General features: G+C 42.7%; 1 protein-coding gene across 1 annotated transcript in view; it reads left to right on the forward strand.

Annotated features, from left to right (window-relative positions):
- LOC309551109 (putative cation-transporting ATPase 13A5) overlaps positions 1 to 17295 on the forward strand; it is a 252741-nt gene that overhangs the window by 133206 nt on the left and 102240 nt on the right. Inside the window, exons 12-14 of the mRNA XM_082251555.1 lie at positions 11619 to 11807; positions 13063 to 13124; positions 15220 to 15370. Of these exons, the coding sequence (XP_082107681.1) occupies positions 11619 to 11807; positions 13063 to 13124; positions 15220 to 15370 (402 nt within the window). The remainder of the gene's footprint in view (positions 1 to 11618; positions 11808 to 13062; positions 13125 to 15219; positions 15371 to 17295) is intronic.

Genomic DNA, 17295 nt, shown 5'->3' on the forward strand with positions numbered 1-17295 from the left:
AGTCGCGAGGAGGGGAGAAGCCACCGCCGGGAGCTGAGCAGAAGAGGACGGACGTCGGAGTCGCGAGGAGGGGGAGAAGCCGCCGCCGGGAGCCGAGCCGTCGCCAGGTAAGTGTCTCAGCCAGGGAAGTGCTGACTCGTCACCTGTGCCATGCCTATTCCATCACCTGTGCCATGCCTGTACCATCTGTGCCATGCCTATTCCATCACCTGTGCCATGCATATACCATCATCTGTGCCATGCCTATTCTATCACCTGTGCCATGCCTGTACCATCTGTGCCATGCCTATTCCATCACCTGTGCCATGCATATACCATCACCTGTGCCATGCCTGTACCATCTGTGCCATGCCTATACCATCACCTGTGCCATGCATATACCATCACCTGTGCCATGCCTATTCTATCACCTGTGCCATGCCTGTACCATCTGTGCCATGCCTATTCCATCACCTGTGCCATGACCTTACCATCACCTGTGCCATGCCTATTCCATCACCTGTGCCATGCCTGTACCATCTGTGCCATGCATATTCCATCACCTGTGCCATGCCTATACCACCTGTGCCATGCCTATTCCATCACCTGTGCCATGCCTGTACCATCTGTGCACTGCCTATACCATCACCTGTGCCATGCCTGTATCATCTGTGCCATGCCTATTCCATCACCTGTGCCATGCCTATACCATCATCTGTGCCATGCCTATTCTATCACCTGTGCCATGCCTATACCATCAGTGCCATGCCTATTCCATCACCTGTGCCATGACCTTACCATCACCCGTGCCATGCCTATTCCATCACCTGTGCCATGCCTGTACCATCTGTGCCGTGCCTATTCCATCACCTGTGCCATGCCTGTACCATCTGTGCCCTGCCTATACCATCACCTGTGCCATGCCTGTACCATCTGTGCCATGCCTATTCCATCACCTGTGCCATGCCTATACCATCTGTGCCATGCCTATTCCATCACCTGTGCCATGCCTGTACCATCACCTGTGCCATGCCTGTACCATCACCTGTGCAATGCCTATTCCATCACTTGTGCCATGCCTATTCCATCACCTGTGCCATGCCTATACCATCACCTGTGCCATGCCTATTCCATCACCTGTGCCATGCCTATACCATCATCTGTGCCATGCCTATTCCATCACCTGTGCCATGCCTATACCATCTGTGCCATGCCTATACCATCACCTGTGCCATGCCTATACCATCACCTGTGCCATGCCTATACCATCACCTGTGCCATGACTATTCCATCACCTGTGCCATGCCTATACCATCACCTGTGCCATGCCTTCACCATCACCTGTGCCATGCCTTCACCATCACCTGTGCCATGCCTGTACCATCACCTGTGCCATGCCTGTACAATCACCTGTGCAATGCCTATTCCATCACTTGTGCCATGCCTATTCCATCACCTGTGCCATGCCTATACCATCACCTGTGCCATGCCTATACCATCACCTGTGCCATGCCTATACCATCACCTGTGCCATGCCTATACCATCATCTGTGCCATGCCTGTGCCATGCCTGTACCATCACCTGTGCCATGCCTATACCATCTGTGCCATGCCTGTACCATGACCTCAAAGTCACGCAATTTTTACTGCGTTTTTGCCGCAAAGCAATGCCAATTACATTTTTCTTTTTGAGTACCAGCCGCCACTGGATAACAGATCTCTCAAAGGCTACCCTCTCAGCCAGGCATAACTTAGTACCAATTACCAAAATACTCAGGAATCACAAAATCCTGTATAAATGGTGTTTCCCTGCTAAAATAACCGTCACAGTTAACAACGTATCCCATACCATCTCCTCGCTGGCCAAAGGCCTGGAACTCCTCAGACAATGGGGCTATCTTCCTCCTGAAGGCGACGGGGGTGCTGTCATTCCTCAGGGGCACTCACGTCGTGCCTCCAACTCCCATGCAGCAGCTACAGGAACTTGAAGTATTGCTTCCTGATCTCACCTTTCAGATAAGCGTTTCTACCGACCGGAGTTTAACGCACCCGTTGTGCGGTTCACATGACTTTGATTCCCCCAATGCCTTTGTGCGGGATCGCCCGCATCCTTGTTGGAACTCTTTTGTTTTACCTACCTGCCTATTTTTGTTCTGACTGTCTTGAATTTTTCCAGGTATTCAGTCTCTCAGGAGTAACCCTCTACTACACCCCATCCTTTCCTGGAACCAGATTGTTCTGTTACCCTCCCTACCCCGCTTCCCTTCTTCCCTCCAGGAGGTATTTATGCACCTTCTTCCACCGCCATGGTCATTAGACTGATGTCCCTTAATGCCAGGGGTCTTAACAGCCCTTACAAGCAGAGAAGCCTCTGGAAATCAGCACTGCACCACGGATGTGATATCATTTGTATTCAGGAAACCCATTTTGCAGGTAACAAAGCACCTGCCTGCACCCACCCTAAGTTCCCCCACATTTTTTCAGCCAACAACTCTTCCAAAAGGAATGGAGTTCTTATAGCCTTTAGAGACACGCTAACCTTTCAGTTGCTACATAGGGCGGACGATACTCATGGCAGGACTCTCCTACTAATAGCGGAAATCAATAATACTGTGTATACCATCGTAAACATTTATGCCCCTAATAGGCATCCTCTGAAATTTTTGCGAAAAACATTTTTATGGGCTAAAAGACAAGCTAAGGGTCGTTTAATATTTTGTGGAGATTTTAATGTTGTTATGAATGCTGAACTGGATTGTTCCTCAGTGGGGCCGAGACGCAGGCCGAATTTGGGCCCTCTTTGTGTAGAAGAAGAATTGTTTGATCCCTGGCGGTGTCTCCGCACCACTGAGAGAGATTACTAATTTTTCTCAGCATTCCATGGCAGCTATTCTAGGATTGACTTGTTTTTGATGGACAAATATCTACTGCAGAAGGTTGTTAAAGCAGACATTCATTCTATCACATGGTTGGACCATGCTCCTATCACTATGGATATAATGGATGGCTCCAATAAACACCATGCTCCACTCTGGCGCAATGATACTTTTGTTTTAGCCCACCCGGAGTACAGTGCAGAACTTAAAAGTAAAATTGCAGAATATTTTGATATTAATGCTACTGGTATGACCTCCCCTGAGGTGGTTTGGTGTGCCCATAAGGCGGTAGCTAGGGGCCTCCTGATTCAGCAGATGGCTAGGGATAGGAAGAAGAGAGCAGCTCACATCACCAAGTTGCAGTCTCAAATAGCAGAGTTGGAACAACTCCATAAATCAGGGAGGGCGACCTCTCCTACTATTTTGACCAAACTTAGAAACATAGAAACATAGAATGTGTCGGCAGATAAGAACCATTTGGCCCATCTAGTCTGCCCAATATATCTGAATCCTATGAATAGTCCCTGGCCCTTTCTTATATGAAGGATAGCCTTATGCCTATCCCATGCATGCTTAAACTCCTTCACTGTATTTGCAGCTACCACTTCTGCAGGAAGGTTATTCCATGCATCCACTACTCTCTCAGTAAAGTAATACTTCCTCATATTACTTTTAAACCTTTGCCCCTCTAATTTAAAACTGTGTCCTCTTGTGGTAGTTTTTCTTCTTTTAAATATGCTCTCCTCCTTTACCGAGTTGATTCCCTTTATGTATTTAAAAGTTTCTATCATATCCCCTCTGTCTCTTCTTTCTTCCAAGCTATACATGTTAAGGTCCTTTATCCTTTCCTGGTAAGTTTTTTCCTGCAATCCATGTACTAGTTTAGTAGCTCTTCTTTGAACTCTCTCTAGAGTATCTATATCCTTCTGGAGATATGGCCTCCAGTACTGCGCACAATACTCCAAGTGAGGTCTCACCAGTGTTCTGTACAGCGGCATAAGCACTTCTCTCTTTCTACTGCTTATACCTCTCCCTATACATCCAAGCATTCTGCTGGCATTTCGTGCTGCTCTATTACATTGTCTTCCCACCTTTAAGTCTTCTAACTTACGGAGCGACCTCAGGACTACACTTTTACGTGACCATGATGTATTTTTCAAGCGGTTAAAACTGAACTGGTACTCTCAAAGCAATAAAGCCTCCCAGCTTAGAAAAAAAAGAAACGGGTTAAATCTAATATCCCTCTGATTAAACATCATAGCACGGGTCAAATTTTCAAAAATCTTAAGGATGTAGCTATCGTCTTTAGGGACTATTATAGCTCATTGTACAACCTTAAAGATGATCCTGCCACATACGCTCCTACTGACCTTGACATTGACCATTTTCTGTCCACACTTTCTTTGCCCTCATTAGATGAGGCATCTCTGGAAATCCTGAACAAACCCTTTTCCCAAGAAGAAATACAAAGGGTAATCTACTCCCTTCCATTACATAAATCCCCGGGGACGGATGGATTTTCAGCAGAATATTACAAACTGATGGCCCCCACGATTGTTCCCCATCTTGTTCCTCTCTTTAATTCAGCCCCCTTGAATAACAATTTTCCCCAGGAAATGCTCCAGGCCACGGTAGTCACCATACCTAAACCGGGAAAAAACGACTGACTCCCCCCTTAACTTCAGACTTATTTCTTTACTTAACGTGTACCTGAAGATATATGCGAAGGTGATGGCAAACAGACTTTTACTTTGTACGCCCTATTTGCTAGGATTGTATCAAGTGGGATTTGTGAAAGGCAGGCAAGCGACAGATGGCACCCGTCGCATGATTGACCTTTTAAAATTTGTTGAGGAACACCCTACGCCAACGGCCTTTTTGGCACTAGATGCCGAAAAGGCCTTTGATAGGATGCATTGGGGTTACCTGTCCAAAGCTCTAGCTCGGTTTGGGTTTCATGGATTCATTCACTCAGCCATTATGACCCTCTATACTAACCCCTCAGCTAAAGTCCTCACTGATGGGATCCTATCAGACTCTTTTGCCCGCACAAATGGCACACGCCAGGGGTGTCCCCTTTCCCCCATCGTTTTTTCATTGGCAATAGAACCCCTTGCGGAAGCTATTAGATCCAATCCTTGCATTCGAGGTATACAAGTTGGTCAAACTGAGCACAAACTAGGACTTTTTGCTGATGACATCATTCTGACCCTGACTGACCCGAATGCGTCGATACATGAACTGCAATCAGTTATTCAACTATTCGGTCGCATATCTTACTATAAAGTTAACACCTCCAAGTGCTATGCTCTTCCGGTCTCTATCTTGTCTGCTGAAATCAATTCCCTTAAGGGTATTTTTCCATGCAACTGGGAGGCTCCCTCCATAACTTATCTGGGCATCCAACTTACCTCACCGGTTGCAAAACTGTATGATTGTAATATGTTGCCGCTATTAGATCGTATAGTGGAGGAGTTCTCCCAAATCAGGAAGGTGCACCTTTCCTGGCTGGGCAGAATTGCTGCATACAGAATGCAGGTACTGCCGAAACTGTTGTACTTTTTCAGGACGCTCCCCGTCCCCATCCCCCAGTTATTCTTCAATAAACTAGCTTCCCAGTTGAGAAAGTTTATCTGGGATGGGAGACCCCCTAGAATTGCACTCTCCACTCTATACAAACCCTATAAATTAGGAGGGGTGGGACTCCCTAATGCACAAGCTTATTACCGAGCAGCGGTCCTATCTCAAGCTCGCTATTGGTTTGTACATCAGGAAGATAACCTGTTGAACCAGATTGAGAAACAAGTCTCCCCTGGACAGAATCTGCATGCTTTAACATTTGCACCCACTTTGCTCCACAAAATTATCCCACGATTCAAGCCACGTTACAAGTGTGGACCCATCTCTTCGGACAAAAATTCCAAGATGAGGAATGTGTCACGCTCACTACCCCACTTGCAGTCTATGATTTGCTCATACCAGGAATCTCAAACCTGAATTGGAGGAGACGTGGTTACAACTTCTCCAATCTACTGATCCAGCCCCATTCCGCCCTTGAAAGGTTGACTAACTTCCAAATTACAGCATATCAGAAAGCTCATGCTTCAGTGATCCCCCCAATGCCAAAAAAACTCTGGGAATTCCTTACTGCCAAGTCCACTCCTAACGTTAAAGGTATCTCACTCTTCTATAAATTTTATAATTATCAGCCGCTGCTCCGTAAATCCCCCACTATCCTTAAATGGGAGGGTGAGCTGGGCCAGTCCTTCTCTGTTTATCAATGGATGAGAGCATTTCAGGCCAGTTGATCATCCTCTGCATGTGTGGACCATTGGGACAACTCCCAGAAGTTGTTTCACAGGTATTATATCACACCAGCTAGACTCCATGCTATGGATAGGAAATGCTCCCCCCTCTGCTGGCGTGAATGTCACAAAAGGGGTAACCTTTTACATGTATTCTGGGGTTGTCCAATGGTCCGGACACTTTGGGAGGAAGTCTTTGGCTGGGCCTCTCAGCTATTGGAAGTAACATGTGCACCCTCCCCAGCTTTAGCCTTGTTGGGGCTAGGCCTGGATTCCTTTCCACCTGGCCCCCGGAAGGTGTTGGTGCATATTTTAATTGCCACAAGAATAGCAATAGCAGCCAAATGGAGGTCTACCGACCCCCCGAACCTGGCCATTATCAAACATAGAGTTGCTAACCAGTTCATAATGGAAAAAATGCTCGCCTTCAAACACAGGAAAGTAGAAACATTTAAGAAACAGTGGCATTCTTGGATTATACAATCCCCTGACTTAATTTGAACTTACCTCTCTTGACATAATACTTTAACTCTCTATCTCCATCTGCATACTACAATGCTCTGGTGGCAGACCCCCGTTCCCTTCCCTACCTCTTCCCCCGTTCCCCTATCTTTAGTTTTCTGTTTCTTTTAATGGCTACCCCTCATTAGCAACCCTCTAGGACTCATGCTAGGGAAACACACACAGGTAGTGGCGACACCTGGGTTTTGAGAATCTATGCAGGTGACGGCACCCTCACAGTATGCACCCAATCGGGGTAAGGGTCCGGGAACCATGAATGCTGCACTAATCCCTACTTTGAGTCTGGTCTTGGACGAGTGCACTGCATATGACTTTATATTTGTTTACATATGAATATGTTAAACGAGCGTTGTACCATTTACTGTTTGTCCTTCAATTGGCAGTGTGCGTGTACCTCTGCTTTTCATGTTTTCATGTATTGTTATTCTATTTTATTTCTTCAAAAAAAATTTATTTACAAAAAAAAAAAAAAGATATGTGAGACCTAACAATATCTTTTGACTCGTCTAGGTGTGAACCGGATAGTATGGATAATCGGCCACTCTTATATATTCTGGGCGCAAAGAGGAGCATCCGCCAGAAGCTATACGGAGTCACTTGGTTTGAATGATAGACTGTTCTCTATTTATTGGCATGGCATAAGGGGTATGGTTTGGGGCAATCTTTTGGGTGAGCTGGGTGTTATGGCATATAGGCATCCCCATCCGAATGTACTGATAGTGCATCTGGGTGGGAATGACGTCAGGCATCAAAAAACATTCATTGATGTTCCAAATGAAGCACTGCTTCGGGACCACTAAGGCGCTATATCCCAGCTCGGTCGTGGTTTTCTCCGAAATCATACCCAGGTTACAGTGGTTAGGGCCTGCCACATTTCACTCTTTTGAAAAAATTAGGAAGAGGATTAATAGAGTCATGGAAAAATTCATGTCTTTGGGTTATGGGTTCACTTTTAGGCATTTAAGGGTTGTATAGGAGGGATGGAATTCATTTGTCCGATATTGGCTTAGATATATTCAATAGCAATCTCCAGTCTTGCATGGAAAAGGCCGCGGTGTGGGGGTAGACAGGCGGTGTGCTGTCTATTTGGGGGACAGTTGAATGGAAAGGAAAATGTGGTAATTCAGCTCAAGCTGTAATAGCTGAGTTGAAAAATGGTGTGAAGTTAAAGTTATAAGTGATATGGTTTTCGTATGAAGCTGAAGTTTTAATAAAGTGTACGTTGAGACCAATTAATAAAGATTGCGGCCATAATTTTGACAATAAATAAGTCTATGTAGTATTTGTTAGCTTGACTGGAGATTGTTAGAGAATCAAGGCTGCGTGTATTCCCATGTGAGGAAAAGGGGGATGAGTTTCAAGGCCCCCCTTTTCCATATGGGAACACTGCAGCCAGAGGTTTCAAGGCTCCCCTCAGGTGAGGGCGTGGTCAAAGCACCTCTCAGGTAAGGGTGTGGTCTCTGGGGGGCTTTGTTGCCTGATAGGTGGGATACAAGGAAAGGTCTGGAATGTTCTGGAACCCCTTTGGGAGCTTTTAAAAGAGGGGCTCTGACTGGATTTTAGCGCCAGTCGTCGCCGGAAGGACATGTTGCGGAGCTCACCCACCCCCCCTTTCCCTGTCGCGGCCTTTTTAATGTGGTGGGTCACCTTTTCTTAAGAAAAGGGGGACAGTTGAATGGAAAGGAAATGTGGTAATTCAGCTCGAGCTGTAAAAGCTGAGTTGAAAAATGGTGTGAAGTTAAAGTTATCAGTGATATGGTTTTCGTATGAAGCTGAAGTTTTAATAAAGTGTACGTTGAAACCAATTAATAAAGGTCGCGGCCATAATTTTGCCAATAAATAAGTCTATGTAGTATTTGTTAGCTTGACTGGAGATTGTTAGAGAATGAATGCTGCGTGTGTTCCCATGAGTGATGGAAGAAACCAGTGATGAAGTAATAACGTGATATAATCGAAAATTCAAACCAGATGTGCTTCAGACAATAATCCTGTGCATATGGGTGGCCCCTTACCGCAAATGAAATCAAGTGATAACTTATATCTCACGCAGTGGCAGTGAAGGGAACCAGTGACACCCAGTAGTAGTGGTGGACTCTTACCAGATAGTGGGGAGGTTAGAGCTTTAAACTGGTAAGCAGATGATCCGTGGTCAGAGATGCATAGACTGAACTCTCTAAATGTAATTCTCCAGAACCTGTCTGCTCCTCATACATGTGGATCTCATTATGAATCAGTAGCAGAAATACCAATAAAAGGATTCCCAAGTAAAAGAAATAAATGCTGATAGTGTGTTATCCTTAAAATTACGTTTAATAAAAAAAGGCAAACACTTACATCAGCTGGGAAATACACACGCAGAACAGTGGCTCTTTAAGAAAAATTGCAGCCGCCTGCAGAACGGTCCACGATGTATGACGGCACGGCTAGCTCCCCCCGACGCTCCAGTCCCAGCCGACGACTTGTAAGTGGAAACGCGTCAGGGGGAGCTAGCCGTGCCGTCAGCATTTATTTCCTTTATTTGGGAATCCTTTTATTGGTATTTCTGCTACTGATTCATCATGAGATCCACATGTATGAGGAGCGGACAGGTCCTGGAGAATTACATTTAGAGAGTTCAGCCTACGCATCTCCGACCACGGATCATCTGCTTACCAGTTTAAAGCTCTAACCTCCGCACTTTCTGGTAAGAGTCCACCACTACTACTGGGTGTCACTGGTTACCTTCACTGCCACTGCGTGAGATATAAGTTATCACTTGATTTAATTTGCGGTAAGGGGCCACCCATATGGACAGGATTATTTTCTGAAGCACATCTTGTTTGAATTTTCGATTATATAATGTTATTACTTCATCACTGGTTTCTTCCATCACTCATTCCTTGAAGTTGAAGAAGTCAGCGTCTTTTTTTTATTTGAGAGGCTTTATTCACATCACCATTTTTTTTTTTTTTTGGCTATTTGTATTTGGAATTTTTATTTCATTAGCATCTGATTTATTATATGTTTGTTTATGTATACAATTTTTAGAAGCGCACTACCTTTATCTACTCATTTCCTTCACTCATAGCTTCTAGTGCTGCCTCTAATTTGTTTCATGGTTTGCACACCCTTTATTCTTTTATTTTTCATTTACATTTGCAGTTTTGAAGGTGGTAAAACCTCATAGTTAAGATATGTTTTTATCATCCCGCCCTAACCACACCCTCTTTAGCTGCAGAGACCAGGCTAGGAATGTAGACATGTCAGTCGCAGCAAGAGTTATACTCAATAACCTGCCAAGCATGACCCCCCCCCCTATTCAAGTGAATGAGGCCCCTCTGCAAGTGACCTGCAACATTGTGCAGTACAGAAAACAAGGGGTTAAAGCAGTGTTGTTTTCTCACCACCTGCTTTAACCCCTTAGACACCGCAGAAGCATGCAGTTGCAAAGTGGCCCCATTTCGTTGAATGGGTCACAAATGGCAGGCGGTAGCACCCACCAAAAGCAACGGGGGCTTAATTCCTGCTCTGGTATGTTTACACCTTTGGCTGCTGCCTCAGCAGCTAAAGGGGAGTAGGGATTGGGGGTGGTAAAACCACCACTCACCCACAGGGTTTTTACCCCCCCCCCATTTTACATGTGAACGGGCCCTAAGGGTGCTGCTGCTGAATGCAACAAAGGGCTCATTCACAAGTGTAGCAGGCACTGCTGCTCCTTTGAAAAGCAGTCAGTATGTAACAGGTGGTGAGAAAGTGATATGTTGCCTCTTCACCACCTGATTTTAACCCATGATTGTCATGCGACGCATGCTACACATGCATTTACAAGAATATACTCTAATGCAAAGTTCCCACGTATTTTGTACTAAAAATAAAAGTATATTACTTTTTCCCTTTGTTTAGCCTTAGGTGCCCATTATATTATAATCCCCTGAGTGAGCCAGTTGTGTTTGGATCAAAAAATGATCATATACCTTTAGGCAGTAGGTGACTTTTCCAGATTCTGTGGCCATCTGGAATGTCCTCCGAATTTTACTCTTCCTATTCTGCAGGCAAACAAGCAAAACCAGACATTTATGTTTATGGAAATACATTTTGGAAGAAAAATCTTCTGGTTCAGATTGTTTCTACAAGATCAAGTACTACCTGCTTTTCAATTGGAAAACATTAGAAGTAGCCATATTTTTATCCAAATAAAAAAAAAAAATAATAATTTGTACAACATTTCTCTCACCTAATGACCTAATGAAACAATTTTTGACAAATAACCTGTATGAAAAAGGATTGTATCAAATGCCCAGACTGATCCTTCTACACCACATTCTAGCTAATATAAGGTACTACATTTTCAGATTTTTGATAGATTGTAGAGTGTTAGGGAAAAATAATTATAGACCTATATGCATTTTTATTTATTTTTTTTTTTTTATGAAGTAATGTTTTTGTATTTAATTATATAAAAAAAATATTTTTTATTAGTGACTTACAGCATAAATATATTTTGCAGCTGAACAATGTGAGGGTATATTGGAGCTATAACAATGGCACTAAAATATACAGAAATATGCAAAAGCAGTTGAAAGAGAGACCATACCAAATGAGGGTGTTGTAGAATTCTTCTTGTGGGTAGTGTCTAAGAAAATCATGTGCTAGGATGGAAGCGTTGTAGATCAAAGTAGGCTTAAAAGCTTTTAGGGTTAGTGAGAATGTGATGGCAAATGGAAGAAGTTCTGGAAAAAAGGTGCAAAATGAAGTCTTTCCAAGGCTGCATGAGTAAGAAATGGTACCAGTAAAGAACAAAGATGTTTGTAAATAGAGTAAAAATTCTGATTGGGTGCATATCTGGACACTAAAAAGTTGAAAAGGGAACTTATATATATATATATATTGATTTTATATTTGTTTGTTTCCCTTATGAAGACATAAAAATGTAATAATTTCACTCTTTGTTTCATAGGCAACAGCTCAAGAATTAGTGATCATGGCACTTATCATGGCAACTGTGGCAATACCAGTTTCTCTGCCCCCATCTTTGACAATCTGCACTCTCTACTCTCAGGCACGATTGAAAAAGCAAGGCATTTTTTGCATCAGTCCTCAGAGAATTATTTTGTGTGGACAGATAAATGTTTTTTGCTTTGACAAAGTATGTATTCTTACATTTTCAGACTTTGGGCTAAATTCTCAATAGTATAATATATTCATTTAGAAGGAAAGGTAGTCAGCAGCTCCAGAATCCAATAAATGGAATAATCTTTAGTGCTATATATAAGGGAATAAAAATGGCTTACATGTATCGGCACAAAACCTAGCTCACAGAATTATACATTCAATAAATAAATGATATATTTTGTATAATCGGAGTTGGCCTGCATCATTGGTAGGCACTGATGGTTGGGTGCGATTTGGAAGGATTGCACGAGTTAGGAAACATTAATGACAAAAACAAAAATTATAATTTTAAACCAATTCTATAGATTGCTTTAGTATTGCATAGTATACTGTATATCATATATATGTGTGTGTGTGTGTGTGTGTATGTATGTGTGTATATATATATATATATATGTGTGTGTGTTTTTTTTATTACAATGGTTGTTAGAAATATTGTTTTGTATTACTTTGCCCCAAACATACAAGATGTTTTTATGGACACGGATGAATAAAAAAATATGTTATAGAGCAGGTTTTTAGCTCTCATGAGCATGTACCAATTAGAATATTAAAAACAAAAAAAAAATATTGTGGGCTGATTTATTAAAGCAATCATTTTAAACTGCCCTGTGGTGTTAGTGAATGCTCACATAGAGGAGGACTTCTTCTTCTACTAGGAAATTAGACGTGTTTCTACTTTTAGTTCCAAACAATGTTTTAGATGTTTTTCTGTTTTGAGTTCCAAACTAACCAATGCAAATAATGCATATTTAAATTTACCACCGAATACCATCAAAAAAGAAAAAGAAATTTGTCCATAAAATGATAGGTTGATTAACTAAGAGTGTAGGGACTATTAAAAATAACCAGGAATATGCTCTGTTCAGGTGTGAATGCATGCCGTGTGGATGTGTACACTTCTGAGTATCACGTGAAAGGAAAAAAAAGCAAACGCGTTATTGCTTGCTTGTGTGTGCGTGTATAATTAAAGAAGAGTGAACAGACTCTATTCCTTTAGTAAGTCAGCCTCAATGTCTATATGTCTACATGTGTGGTATATTTAGTACTCAGAAAGTTCTTAGCATACTTAAAGAGGTATGTGAAAATGAAAAATCTGTACATGTTGTGGCCATTGATGAGAATTTGTAATAATATGCATCTTCTAATTACATTTCCAGTTGATTTTTTTGATTAAGCTTGCATATCTAAAGGCTGTCATGTTAACTCACAAGCTATTTTTAACTCAGACAGGTACTTTAACTGAAGATGGCCTAGACTTATGGGGTATCATTCGTTCAGATAGAGGCTGGTAGGTTTTATGACAATTCCTATAGTAGTTGTGATGCTGGTATTTTGAGTTGCTATTGGCAATACTATTGATGAGGATGATGATGATTAGTAGTATTGGTAGTAATATTAAGATGTTTAATAAATACTAACTCTGTATGCTCAGGAAGCCATGTTGAAACATGAAAAATTATTAATCCATTGAGGTAAGCGTGATTCAACCACTGCCAGTCAGGACACATATGGAGATATTTTTCATTTAAAGTGATTGTAAATGATCACCTTTTAAAACAACTGATTCAGTTTAAAATAGGAATGAAAAGCAAAATATTTGTGAATAAAAAAAAAAAACCTGGAAGGAGGAGAAACAGCACATTGAACTTCCCAGTGAAAGGCTGGGGAGGGGGGGGGGGGGGTCAGGATAAGTCTGATCATTGGAGGAGAGCAGGCTGAGTTCCCAGGACAGTTAGAGAACTAACTAGCTGTGTTCTCCTGCCCAATGTAGACCGTTTTTGCTAGGAAAGCAAAGGGTCTGGCAGGAACACTGGGAATTCCACACAAAGAAAACAATACAAAGAGAACAGGATGTTTTTTCATACATAGAGATGGGCTGAACACCCCCCTGTTCGGGGCCCCTTAAATCCATACCAGACCCTTATCTGAACATGCAGCCTCGCAGGCCAGGAAAGGGGGAGGGGGACAAGCGAGCACCCCCCTCCTGAACCATAACATCCTGAACCATGTTTTGGTATGAACACATGCCCTCAACACCTCACCCCAAGGCACCTTGTCCCCATGTTGATGGAGACAAGATCCTCTTCCCAACAACCCTGGGTGGTGATTGTGTGGGTCTGCAGACAGGAGGCATATCAGAATCTGGAAGCCCCCTTTAACAGGGGGGCCCCCAGATCCCGATCCCCCCGCCATGTGAATGAGTATTGGGTACATTGCACCCCTACTCATTCACCAAAAAAAGGTGTCAAAAATAAAAACATTAGACAAGTTTTTGACAAGCCTTTTTATTAAAAAAATTGTCCCTCGATGTAGATCCATCATCATTTATGATGCCCATCGCACCTCTGGACCCAGAAAAAAAAAAACTGCACCAACGAGGACGGCAGACCCCTGAATGGCTCCTATTCCATTTGACAGTTCTTAAATAGGTAAGGGGCAGGGCCACCTGGTGATGTCACCTGGTGGCCTCGCTTATTGTGACGTCCCGCGCTCCTTACCTATTTAAGAATGGTCATCTGGCAGAGGAGGCATTTGGCGGTCAGCCGTCAACAAGTGAGGAGTGTTTCTATTTTGATTTTTTCAGGTCTGTTGGTGTGGCAGTGCCTCATAATTGATAATGGATCTACATCAGATGACATTGATTTTTCATTCTTTTTTTAAAAAAATTAAAGAAAGGACTTGTGTTTTTATTTATTTTTGACAGTTTTTTTGGTGAATGAGTAGGGGTACAATGTACCCCTACTGAGTCACATAGGGGGGGCTGGGATCTGAGGGCCCCTTGTTAAAGGGGTCTTCCAGATTCTGATAAGCCCCCTGCCCACAGACCCCCACAACCACCGCCCAGGGTTGTTGGAAGAGGCCTTTATCTCCATCAACATGGGAAAAGGTTATTTTAGGTGGGGGGGCAGAGCCCCCCTGCCCCAAAGCACCCACCCCCCATGTTGAGGGCATGTGGCCTAGTGTGGTTCGAGGGGGGGGGGACACTCGCTCACCCCCCCTTTTCAGAATTGTATTTTTTTTTCTTAGCTGTCAACAGGGAAGCCCGCTGACAGCTGCTGACTCATCAGTTGTTATGGATGCGGTGGCCGGCTTCCTGGCCCCGCTCCTTAACAACATATTGTTACAGTGCGTTTGGAGGGCAAGCAGCCTGCAGATCGCACAAAAAATGTGGGTGTTCTTCCAAACGGGTGAAGTTCAGGCTGAACATTTGCTTGGCCTGAACTGTTTGCCCAACACTATTCATACAATTACATGGTACAGTGGGCACATATCAGGAATATTAAATATTGGGTTTACATACTCTTTAACTGTGGAAACAGTAAAATGTAGTTTTTGAATATTTGTGTTGCTTGTGTGGCTAATAATACATTGTTTTCTTTTAGTTTCCAGGAGGTCTTTCCTGTTATAACTGGTTGCACATTACCCTGGAGTACTTTTACTGGAGCAATGGCCAGTTGCCATTCATTGATTATAATGGATGGGAAAGTGCATGGTGATCCACTTGACATCAAGATGTTTGAAGGAACAGGCTGGGTAATATCTAGCTGTTTTTAATTTAGAGAAAATTACTTATTAGATTAAGTTGTTAGAGTACATAAATCAAAGAGATGAAGCATCAGTTGTAATATATATACAGTGCCTTGCGAAAGTATTCGGCCCCCTTGAACTTTTCAACCTTTTGCCACATTTCAGGCTTCAAACATAAAGATATAAAACTGTAATTTTTTGTGAAGAATCAACAACAAGTGGGACACAATCATGAAGTGGAACGAAATTTATTGGATATTTTAAACTTTTTTAACAAATAAAAAACTGAAAAATTGGGCGTGCAAAATTATTCAGCCCCCTTACGTTAATACTTTGTAGCTCCACCTTATGCTGCGATTACAGCTGTAAGTCGCTTGGGGAATGTCTCTATCAGTTTTGCACATCGAGAGACTGAAAATTTTGCCCATTCCTCCTTGCAAAACAGCTCGAGCTCGGTGAGGTTGGATGGAGAGCATTTGTGAACAGCAGTTTTCAGTTCTTTCCACAGATTTTTGATTGGATTCAGGTCTGGACTTTGACTTGGCCATTCTAACACCTGGATATGTTTATTTGTGAACCATTCCATTGTAGATTTTGCTTTATGTTTTGGATCATTGTCTTGATGGAAGACAAATCTCCATCCCAGTCTCAGGTCATTTGCAGACTCCATCAGGTTTTCTTCCAGAATGGTCCTGTATTTGGCTCCATCCATCTTCCCATCAATTTTAACCATCTTCCCTGTCCCTGCTGAAGAAAAGCAGGCCCAAACCATGATGCTGCCACCACCATGTTTGACAGTGGGAATGGTGTGTTCAGTGTGATGAGCTGTGTTGCTTTTACGCCAAACATAACATTTTGCATTGTTGCCAAAAAGTTCGATTTTGGTTTCATCTGACCAGAGCACCTTCTTCCACATGTTTGATGTGTCTCCCAGGTGGCTTGTGGCAAACTTTAAACAACACTTTTTATGGATATCTTTAAGAAATGGCTTTCTTCTTGCCACTCTTCCATAAAGGCCAGATTTGTGCAGTATACGACTGATTGTTGTCCTATGGACAGAGTCTCCCACCTCAGCTGTAGATCTCTACAGTTCATCCAGAGTGATCATGGGCCTCTTGACTGCATCTCTGATCAGTCTTCTCCTTGTATGAGCTGAAAGTTTAGAGGGACGGCCAGGTCTTCGTAGATTTGCAGTGGTCTGTTATTCCTTCCATTTCAATATTATCGCTTGCACAGTGCTCCTTGGGATGTTTAAAGCTTGGGAAATCTTTTTGTATCCAAATCCGGCTTTAAACTTCTCCACAACAGTATCTCGGACCTGCCTGGTGTGTTCCTTGTTCTTCATGATGCTTTCTGCACTTTAAACGGACCTCTGAGACTATCACAGTGCAGGTGCATTTATACAGAGACTTGATTACACACAGGTGGATTCTATTTATCATCATTAGTCATTTAGGTCAACATTGGATCATTCAGAGATCCTCACTGAACTTCTGGAGAGAGTTTGCTGCACTGAAAGTAAAGGGGCTGAATAATTTTTCACGCCCAATTTTTCCGTTTTTTTGTTAACAAAGTTTGAAATATCTAATCAATTTTGTTCCACTTCATGATTGTGTCCCACTTGTTGTTGATTCTTCACAAAAAATTACAGTTTTATATCTTTATGTTTGAAGCCTGAAATGTGGCAAAAGGTCGCAAAGTTCAAGGGGGTGAATACTTTCACAAGGCACTGTATATATCGAGAGATTGTAAGCTCTAACGAGCAGGGCCCTCTGATTCCTTTTGTTCCAAATTGTAGTGTAACTGTAATGTCTGCCCTCATTTTGTTAAGCGCTGCGCAAACTGTTGGCGCTATATAAATCCTGTATAATAATAATAATAATAATAATGAGATATAACATGCGTACTAAGAAACATTAATATAAGGTATA

Source organism: Pelophylax lessonae, assembly GCF_965119305.1.
Source record: "Pelophylax lessonae genome assembly, chromosome: 3".
Classification (NCBI taxonomy): domain Eukaryota; kingdom Metazoa; phylum Chordata; class Amphibia; order Anura; family Ranidae; genus Pelophylax; species Pelophylax lessonae.